Below are 11,297 nucleotides of genomic sequence, written 5' to 3' on the forward strand. Positions count from 1 at the left end.
TATAGCAATATATTTTAAACTTATATTTTGTAAAACAAGTTAGAAATATTTAATAATTTTTAATGGAATAAAAAATTGTTTGAGATGTAAGAACCCCCACAAGAGTCATATAAATAGTAGAATATTATTTTTCTTTAGATTGTTAGTTTTCTATTTCTAAAAATTACATCAAATATTTATGCATAGAATAAATCTAGTTTTGTGTTTTAAAAATATAAAATAAATATTATTTAATATATATAATAATAATAAATTAGGAACTCAGGTGTGTGAGGCACATCAAAGCGTAGCTGCCATAAAAGAAAATGGTGCCCTCTATGTAGGGTTACCTGTCTCTCTTTCCTCTAAGATACAATCCAAGATCTTGTTCCTGCGTCGTTGGATAATATAATCCTTCGACACTTCTCTGTGAGAATTGTATTCTTCCAACTCGAATGAAATAATATATAAGAGAAAATTAAAAGATAAAAGTAGCCAAAATTTTCTATTTGACTTAGAATTTTATATTGTTGTTGTTGTATTTCTCAAGAACAAATGATGTATTTATAAGTATTTGTGGCTTTTTGAATTTCTTCAAAACTTATAACCCCCAAATGAATTGAGCCTATTAATCATTTCATAATGACCGTTATGGGTGTTATAAAACTTTTAAAATTCTTGTAATGTTTGAGTTTTAAATTTCTTTAATTACTATTTCAAATTTAAAAGTAATTTCAGTAAATACTGGTTTTAATCTCAAAACAATTTTTTTTTCCATCCAAGATAGATAAAATAATTTTCAGAAAGTAAGGTGTGAAATAAAAATTTAGCATGATAATAGTACGTACACAAATCTAAATTGAGTACATCAATGAAATAATCAAATCTCTTTATTGAAACAAATTCACAAATATCTCTTTTACTAAATTATTGGTTTATTTGGATTGGATTCAAATTTATTTGAATTCTGACAAGATTTAATAATCCTGTAATTGCCAAATCTAAATTCAAATCTGTTTTTGATCCATTAACTATAACCTTTAAACAAACCTAAGAGAAAATTTATGTTAGGTATATGTGATCATTTATCCAACATGCTTTAATTAAAGCATGAATGAATTTTCTCAAACTATTTTATAATAAACAATTGATATTCTCTAATTATCTAACTTCCTGATCAGAATCATATTATTTAAACAACAACAATTTCGGTCATGTGTACATGCACAAAGAGAAAATTATAAATTTCTACCTGGCAAAAGTTTATTTTATAATTTGCTGAAATTGTAAGGACTAAAATGAAAAACTCTTCAGTTGCAGAATTGAAAAACAATTAAAAGCAAAATTTACAGCATTAAAACAGAAACAATTTAAATTGATTTTCAAAACTGAAAATTCTGTCGTTCTGTTTTTAATTCCGAATTTACATCATTTAAAAAATTTATTATTTGAGGAATAATATTTTAAACAAGTCAAAAATATTTAAGAATTTTAATAGAATAGAAAAATGTTTGAGAAGTGAGAATGGCCACGGGAGTCATATAAATGATTAAATACCACTTTCCTTTAATTGTTAGTTTTTTTATTTCTAAAAGCTTTAACATAAAATATTATGCTCAGAATAAATTTTGTTTTGTGTTTTAAAAAAATAAATATTATTTAATATAGATAAAAATAAAAAGCTAAAAAATTTATCCTGTGAGACACACACTAAAGCATGGCTGCTCTAAAGAAAGAGGGGGGCCCTCTATGCAAGATTGCCCACATCTCTTTCCTCTAGGATATAACTAAAAACCTCGTTCCTACGTTGCTGGATAGTATAGTCCTTCGACTTTTTTATGTGAGAACCGCACTCCCCCAATTTGAATAAAATAATATATAAGAGAAAAGTGAAAGATAAAAGTAGCCAAAGCTTTCTATTTGACTTAGAATTTTATGTTGTTGTATTTCTCATGAACAAATAAGGTATTTATAGATATTTATGACTTTTTGAATTTTTTTAAAACTTGTAACTCTTAAATAAATTTAGCCCATTAATTATTTTGAAATACCGCTATGGCGTTATAGAACTTTTAAAATTCTTATGACGTTTGAGTTTTAAATTTCTTTAATTACTAATTTCAAATTTAATTAGAATTTTAAAATTAATAACATATCTTCTGAATATTTTAATCGAAACTGCATAGAAGTTAACAGTACTACACCTAGCTAATTAAATAAACTCTAATCTTATTAAACTCTAACTAAACTATATAAGTAGAATAATTAAGATAACTAGACTCGATCCATCAAACCTAAATCTCCATAGTGTGATCTAATCTAACCCTGATCGCATCATGATTTACTGTCAAAATTTAGATGCACTTATTGCATGGAGTAGCAATGGTGGTCGAGCATCAACGAGTAAGATTGTTGACGTTTATATGCTCCTCCTATAGTTCATTAGTCAATGTCAACTGCTGCAGATCATTAGCTATTATCACCTCTTGTAGTTAGAAGTAGAGGTAGATGGAGAGGTAGATGGAGAGGTAGATGGAGAGGTATTACAGAGCAAAACAAGGCAACTATATATGAGTCGACTATAAAGGAGCAAATTAGAGAGTAAACTATAGTAGAGCAATCAATAGATAAAGACATGCTTACTTCACAACTTATGAAGGAGTTGTCTACATCTGATGACCTAGGGTTGCTTAAGAAAAGAAAAGAAAGAAACCATGACATTTACCATTTTATGTACTAGGAGGATAGATACTTATTTTACGAACTTGAAATATTTTAATATAAATATATCTAATTTAGTGGTTTTACTTTTGATATGATTTAATATGAATTTACTAGTTTTTCATGTGTTTTGTGGATCCTCAAAAATATATAGATGTTATGCTCTAACCAAAATGTCTTTATTATTGTAAATGTGTTTGAATATATTTTTCTTTAGAGTTGATTGAAAATTGTTTAGTGGTCATGAGTTTGGAAGCTTTCTTTCTTACGGCTGTTTTGCGGTAAATTTTTATTTGTAAATGTGTCTTGTATGTTTTGATAATTATTGATGTGTTTGTAAATGTGTAAATGTGCTGTAGATATTGTTCGAATCAAGTAAATCGCTAGAAAAATATCATCTTCTAGAATGCTCTGGTATACCAAAATGGTAAAACACCAAAGTGTTAAAGCATTTTACATAAATTCAACTATGGTAGGTAAAACTATCTCTTACGAAAGCGCAAAATGAGAATCGTTCAAATATCGATAGTTTCAAAAAAATTTTAGGTAAAATGCTAATAATAAAATAAATGATTTCTTTAAAGGTAAAATATCAAATATTTTAATTCATTTTGATAAATTAAATTTGAAGGAGCCTAGTTTTGTCAAAAACTCCAAGTAGAGTAGGAAAAAAAAAAAATCCCGACATTGCTTCAAGAGGCAGCAATCCAATCCCCCTGCTGCCCCCCCTCTATTCGAGTTGTTGTGATTGAATGATGGCGCGCAGCGGGCGCGTGTCCAACAAAAAGAAAGGCAAAACAAAGTGGGCTGGTGGTGGGAGTGAGAGGTTGACATGCTGACGCACAGTAATTGGGTCCTTTATAGTGGTTACTTTGTCCCTCTCAGTGGAGAAGCTGACCCTTGCCCTCCCTTCTCTTTCCTCCCAACAACAAATTTCAAGCGTTCCCCAATCCCTACTATAGCAACACGAAAGGAAACCCATCCTCCAAGACTCCACTCAACCCATCCTCTCCTTCCCCAGAAGTTCTAGGAGTAGAAGGAGGAGGAGAAGACTTTGTATGCAAACCGACACACTCTCCATTCTCCTACTTGCATGTTCTTCTTCTCTTTAGATGGATTCCTACAATCCCGGCAACTTCTCCGGCCTGCTAGATATACACGTCCACCATGCTCGCAACATCCATAACATATGCATCTACGCAAACCAAGACGTCTACGCCAAGTTCTCTCTCACTTGCAGCCCCGACGACGCGGTCTCCACCCGGGTGGTCGCCGGCGGTGGCAAGAACCCGCAATTCGACGAGCACCTCTCGGTCAAAATCCCCCAGCCGGAGTCCGTCCTCAAGTGCGAGATCTGGATGCTGAGCAGAGTCAAGCACTTGTTGGAGGACCAGCTTCTCGGGTTCGCGCTCGTGCCGCTGTCTCTCGTCGCGGCGGCGAAGGGGAGGCTGATGCAGGAATTCACCCTCTCGTCCACTGACCTCTGCCATTCCCCGGCCGGGACGGTTCAGATGACGCTCTCTCTCGATACGTCGACCCTCCCCCTGGATTCTTCCAACACCGGCTCGTCGATTAGCTCGGAAGTCGTCCTGCTCGATCCGGTGGATTACGGTAGGATTGAGCTCCCTGACATCAATGTTGTGAAGGAAAACCAGCAGATGGTTTTGGAGTACTTCGATATGGCGTCGAACAGTTCGGTTCGCCCATCTGCTGCGCATTTCCTCTATCTTGGGGCTTCTTCTCATCAATCAACTGAGGATTATGACATGATCATGGATAACTCTAGAGAAGATGATAACAATGATGGTGGGTCTGGTTCACCTGATGATAGTATGCACAATTCGGGGCCTTTCACGGCTTCTACCACTACCAGCTTGACTGATGATAGGACTTCTATTGATTCCATGGATAAGAAGATTGTGGTGGATTCTATCAGCTCAACTGCTGAGTTTATAAGTCAGAGCAATCAGACCTCGCCGGACACTTCGACTTCGAACCGCACTCCCGCTGTTGGCGAAGTAAAGGAGACGCAAGGTGGTGTCAAAAAGAAGGATATGGGCGGTAATGTGGATTCCACTTCGGTGTTCAACTCCCCATTGGGGAACATTAATGTCGAGGCTGAGCAGATTGCGATGCAGCAGCAAATTGTTGATATGTACATGAAGAGCATGCAACAGTTTACGGAATCGCTGGCGAATATGAAGCTCCCTATGAATCTCGACAAACCGAGATCCGAAGATGGTGGGGATGTCATCCAGGGCCAGGTTAATAACAATTTGGATGTGGAAAAGAAGAAGAAGGATTGCTCCAAGGTATTCTATGGCAGCAGGGCCTTTTTCTGACCAAATTTAGTTATCTACTTCAGTTTGAAGGATTGAATGCTGCATGATGGAGGATAGGTGAAGGTTACTCAATTAAGGTGAATGTTTCCTACTGTTACTGTCAATTAGTACCTATTTAGATGTCCTTAACTTTCATATTTATGTGACACAGATCAGGCATAACATGATCAGCTTCCTTGTCACTTGTCCCATAATAAGTTTTTCATACTTGGAGTTGAAGAGAGAGAGAGAGAGAGAGAGAGAGAGAGAGAGAGAGAGAGAGAGAGAGAGAGATCATCCTGTTATCCTGCAATTTTACTTATCTATATTTAATGCTTCCTATGTATTCGATGATGGTGCTTTAGCTGCAAACATGATTTAGACTATTCTAATTGCCAGTATTCTAAGCTGCGGCGTCTTACTAATTGATCAACTTTTCGAGTTTTGCTTCTTGTAGAGGTCGTCTTCATGATGATCATGACATGATATTCTGTGTGAATTCTGAAATCTATGTCATTCATTCTGTAAAATAAAGTGCTACCTTCCTTGATGACCAACCTTATTACTTCAGCACTTTGTTATCCTCTGAAGCTTGTCATTGAATTAGTTTGTAGGCTATGATTATGTCAAATAAATTGAAAAAAGTGCATCTATGTATACATAAAGTGATAGAAAAATCAGTTTTTAGATAATGGATCTAATTAAATATCCTTTTCCAAGAGCTAAGATGAGATCACCTGCAACATCTTGATATCCTTTTTAATTAATTGGATGTTAAAACACATTCTCTCAATCTTTAGTGTGAAGAAAAGAGGAAAAATATAAGACTTTTATATACATTGGCACCTCATGCCACATCTTGAAATATATATTACCAAATGACTCCAAGTGACTTTAATAAAACTTCTTTTCTAGCCCTCCTCAATTATAGATTATAGTTACTTTGGGTGCCTTAGCAGCAAGGAAGAAGTAGGATAGGAAGATATGAGAATACTTGGTTTGAGAAAGAACCTTTGTTATACATTAGAAAACCAGTTCTCATGTCTGGAACTTAAGAATTTAAATGGATCTTATTGGGCAGGCAGAAGAGTCCAAGTGAAATAAAGTTTGATAAAAGAAATTTAAAAATCAACTAAACTCGAAAGCTTAAGCTACTAGGTGATGGCCGAAAAGTCTATATAAATATTTTCTACTCTTTGCTCGTTTTCTGATATGTAGGACTAAACCCTCGCTCGCACTTGATACTCAATAGATCTATACTTTGACAAAATACTGTTCACGAACTACGTAGCTTTTATAGACTTGATTTAAACCTTCCAGTCTCAGCTTGATTTGAGCCTTAGCTGGGACAAGTCAATGCATCTTGTAAGAAAGGAACTTGAGCATGAATATTCAACTCTATTTGGCTAATTTGCTGCTCTTATTTTGTTGGTTATGAAAGTCTTTTTGCTTGACTTTGGTATACAGCTAAGCTTTGTTTCATTTTGTTGGAGAATTATTGGAGCCTCTCTATGGAAAGATTCTTGCAATTATTAGTGGATGTTTCTTACGGTCATTCAAACATTGAAAAGTATCATCTAGTCTGTTGCATAATTTCTCTATGTGGGGACATATATGGGGGGCATCGTTTTCATGTTTGTTGGAGCACTGAAGCCGAAAATTCCGATGTAATTCGCACTCTATTTTCCAAAAATTATATTCTGATGATCCACTCTAGAATTATTAGTTGGGTTCCATTTCGATTGGAATCAATCCACAACCAAGCAACCAAGTCAAATGTTTCGCTTGTTTGACTACATATTCACCGAAGTAGTTAGGTAGGTAGAAGCCCCAAGTAGAAGCCAAGGGGTTGGTTTTTTATTTGGGAGTTGTATAAAAAAATACTCTATGTTTTACTTCTAGTATTATTTACATCCTATTTTAATGGATGTTTATCCTTCGATTAATTATAAAATGACAACGAGTTAACTTTATTCAAACAGCAACAAACACAATAGAAAATATTTAAATACCTAAAATATCTGTCATTAATTTACTTTTCAATTTGATTTGTCTTAAGGTCTGCATCTATAGTTAACTTATCCATATACGATGATAAGAAACTAGCGGCATAATATTTTTGAGGCATTAAAAGCAAAATATATGGTTTAAGCAACAAATTTCTAAATCATAGAATGTGAATAATTATAATAAAAAATATAAAGTGTTTTTTTTTTAAAAAAATTTCTTACTTTTAGAGGCGTGTGTGTAACAGAAAAGCCTTAAGGTTAGTTAGTTGAATATGAAAACAACAAGGGCACAAAACAATACCACCGCTAAATAACTATCCCAAATCTAAAATTCTCTCCAACTGACATGAAAATGATATTTTGTATTAGGATTTGTTTTGTACCCAGGTATTTGAAAACAACAAGGGCACAAAACAATACAACTGCTAAATAACTATCACAAATCTAAAATTCTCTCCAACTAGCATGAAAATGATATTTTATATTAGGATTTGTTTTGTACCCAACAAGGGCACAAAACAATACCACTGCTAAATAATTATCCCAAACTTAAAATTCTCTCCAACTGACATGAAAATGATATTTTGTATTAGGATTTGTTTTGTACCCAAGTATTTGAACTGGACTAAATGTTGGCCAAGTTGAAGATTAGGTCGCTGGGTTATTGGTTCAACTATTGGGTCAATGGGCTGGACCAATATTTATCTAAGAATATTTAAATATTTAAAAATCTATATTTGTAGTTCTAAATAATTTTCAAAACAAAAAAATAATCTTAAAAAAGTAATCTAATTGTATCTCTTGTATTTTAGCCTTTATTTTAACTAATCTTTGTGTTTAGTTACATAATGACTTATACAAAACCATATCTTAATTACACTTTTATTAAAGATTTAATTACCTTAACTTTAGAGCTATACTATCCTTATGATAAAGAATAGAATAAGTGAACATCGAGAACAACTAGATAACTTTAGAAACATGAACAATCTAGACAATTTGTAGAAACTGTCCAACTTACATGGTCGCTTCAGTAAGTTTGTCAGTTTTAATGAAGTAATCTCTTTTTTAGTCCTATAACCAAATTGAATCAAACTTCTGGTCGATTTAGGGGTATACATAGGGGTGAAAACGGGTCAAATTAAGTTTGATGCGACTTGCTACCCGACTCAGATTGTATCAGATAAGAATAATAAAATCCTATCCAATCTTTTAGAAAAAAAAAATTAAGTTTGGATCCGAACATGGATAGAGCAAAGGTAATTTTGTTTGATTTGGATTAGGATATCAGATGTCGGATATCCATTTAATTGCAGAATATAAATAACTAAGTTAGTAGCCCGAATTGCAATATCTAATCTACCCCAAACCGATATACTAACATCAACACTAATCCTACTCTTTTCTGCATCTCTTAATCACCCCACCTCCAACTAGGGGTGTAAATGAGCCGAGCCTGAACAAGTCGGCTCTCCTCTAGCTTAGGCTCAGTTCGGAATTAATTTTGAGCCTAAGGGCAAAAAGGTAGGTGTAACATACTAGGTTATAAATAAGGCTATCAAAATAAATGGGCAGCTTGGGCTCGACTCAACTAAAGCTCGAGCTCGTCTCGACTAGAGCTGGCTCTCTCAAGCTATGCTCGTTAGGCTTGGTATAAAAGGGATAAGTCAAAACCCTAATAAATCCCTAATTCCCAAATCCCAACCTTCCTACCATTGCTCCCAAATTCCCAAATTCCTCGTCCACCGCGGCCCGCCTCCTCTTTTGACAAGCCGGCTCCTCCTTATCCTCCTCCTCAAGCTGTCGCCTCATCGTCATCCTCTTCTTTCGCCAAGCTGCCGCCTCGTCGTCGTCCTTCTCTTTTGACTTGGACTCGATCTAGCTTGGTCCAGCTCGGCTTGAATGAGACTTGATAATAGGCTTATTTCGAGCTCGGACTTGGTTTGGCTTGGGTCGAGTTAAGCTGAGCTGAGCCTGAGCAGAATTATAAGGTTCAAAAGTAATTTCAAGCCAAGCCTGAGCTAGAGCTAACTTGCTCAAACTTGGCTCATTTACACCCCCTAGTTCTAAGTCATCGCATCACATGTACATAACAAGTGAGTCATAGCTAAACAATGCTTGACTTGCATTGCGGGTATCACTAGGTTTACGATTCCTACTTCCCAATCATAGTTTAAGATTATCTAGTTTCTAGCCTCCATACTCAAGCCTAAGGGCAACGGTAGGTATAACAGTATTTTGTTTACTATCAAGCCCGAGCTTGATTGGAGATGAAGGCGGTGATGATGGCTTGCCAAAGGAGGAGGAGGAGACAATCGAGGAGTAGGTTGAAGAAGGAGAAGGAGGAGACCGGATGAATAGGCCAACAGAGTAGGAGGCCAGGGAAAGAGATTTTGTTAGGCACGTCTGTGCAACCCATTTGCACCTTGCAAGTTCTTCAAATCCCGACTAAGCCATTATTTGGAGATTTTGTTCCTCCTCTTTGACAAAAGCAGTTGCTTTTGATAAATATTGAGAGGATTGATGTGATAGATTTTGGCCGTGGTTTGTTTAATCTTAGACTGTTTCTCCTATCATCATCACAAATCCTCAAAACTCTCTCTTCTCTCTCAAAACTCATTAAAACCTAGTCTTACTTAGATGTAGATGGTCTACTACTGCCACACAGCTTCTCTCTCTCTCTCTCTCTCTCTCAAAACTCATTAAAACCTACTCTTCATAGCTATTCTATTACTGCCACACCCTTACCTACCAATATTAATTAAAATGGCAATGGGAGTTGGACAAGGCAACGAAGGCGTGGGCATGATGATGCGCCCCATCGGCACCAACATGGGGCACGACACAAGCGATGGCCATGGTGATGGCACCATGATGCACATGACCTTCTCGGGGAAGCATACGCAGGTCCTGTTCGACGGCTGGCCCGGCGACCGCAGCCTCGGCATGTTCTTCGTCTCCCTTGTCTTCATTGCCACTATAATCGAAGCCTTCTCCGCCATCTATGGCAGCCGGAGGGGCATCTCCTATGGTGCTCTCACCGTCATCAATGGCATCTGGATGGGCCTCGCATACATGGCAATGCTCGCCATCACGTCCTTCAATAGGGGCATGCTCATTTGCTGGTTCCTCCTCTCCAGAAGCTTCTAATATAGTACTAGTGATTAAGAGACTAATTATAGAAGCACCTCCAAAATTTAGAGCAGGGTGTAAACAAGCCCATCAAGTCTAGCCTTAGCGAACTAGCTTTAACTCAAACTCTGCTTAAAATTTAAATCAGGCTCAGCTCAAGTTGAGAAAAGTCAAACCCGAGGTTCAATTGAGTTGAGCTCGAGCCGCTTGGTTATTTTGACACCCCCTATCTCCAACAAAAGAAACCTCAAATCCTACATGTCACATCTATCTTTTAACCGACGGCCCTTGCACGGTTACTCGATCTTCATCGGTGAAAGTTGTAGTGTTTAACTCCTTCATCGAAATCTCAAAATCACCACCCTATTATTGCCATCTTCAACTCCTATATCGCCATCACCTCTCTGGTTCTACATCGCCATTGCTTCTCTGCCATCACCAAGCTCCATCGCCATAACTACATCATCGCTTCACCAAGCTCCATCTCCTCCCTCCTCAAGCTTGCTTTTACCAAGCTCTATTGTCCCGCTTCACCAAACTCCATCGCTATCGCGAAATTAGGCTCCTCAATTTTAATATTTGGTACATGAATTAACTTGTAAGTAGATCTTATCAATAAAGCAATAATTTAGGTTATAGATTAGCAGTTCTGCTTAGATGTGTGTATCAACATGTCTCTTAATTTAAGTTAAATTATATATATATAGGTAATTTGATAGATCATATGTGCATGTCCTCTTATAATATCCTATTCTTTTGATCTTTCTTGCGAGAACTAGAAATAACAAGTATGCCAAAATTTTGTTTTATCTAGCTAATTGACTCTAAGCTTTGATGGAATCTTGAGGTTAAAATAATTTTCTTAATTTTGTTCAGTATTTAATAAAATGAAACTATTGATTTATCTTAATTTTGTTCATCATTTACTAAGATCGAACTATTGATCCATCTTAAAATAGTTTTAGTCTTTGGGATTTTTTCACACAGTACTTTTTATTTTATTAATAATATTATATTATGTAGAATGTGTTAATTTTTTTTTATTGTTAGTGAAGTATTCTGTGTTGTTTGTAGAAATTGATTTTGCTAATTTTAAATATTTGATGAAATATTCATTTCTAAATACATGTGCCCT

General features: G+C 35.8%; 2 protein-coding genes across 2 annotated transcripts; both read left to right on the forward strand.

Annotated features, from left to right (window-relative positions):
• Nucleotides 1–3,599: 3,599 nt before the first annotated feature.
• On the forward strand, nucleotides 3,600–5,453 carry LOC140776160 (uncharacterized). The gene is made up of 2 exons (XM_073119774.1): nucleotides 3,600–5,119; nucleotides 5,194–5,453. Exon 1 carries the CDS (start codon nucleotides 3,813–3,815, stop codon nucleotides 5,040–5,042), a length of 1,230 nt encoding a protein of 409 aa, XP_072975875.1. The 5' UTR covers nucleotides 3,600–3,812; the 3' UTR covers nucleotides 5,043–5,119; nucleotides 5,194–5,453.
• Nucleotides 5,454–9,802: 4,349 nt separating this feature from the next.
• LOC140775666 (copper transporter 6-like) lies at nucleotides 9,803–10,180 on the forward strand. The gene has a single exon (XM_073119055.1). It carries the CDS (start codon nucleotides 9,803–9,805, stop codon nucleotides 10,178–10,180), a length of 378 nt encoding a protein of 125 aa, XP_072975156.1.
• The last annotated feature ends 1,117 nt before the right edge of the window (nucleotides 10,181–11,297 follow it).

Source organism: Typha angustifolia, chromosome 14 (assembly GCF_048772165.1).
Source record: "Typha angustifolia cultivar Huaian chromosome 14, ASM4877216v1, whole genome shotgun sequence".
In the NCBI taxonomy this organism is placed as follows: domain Eukaryota; kingdom Viridiplantae; phylum Streptophyta; class Magnoliopsida; order Poales; family Typhaceae; genus Typha; species Typha angustifolia.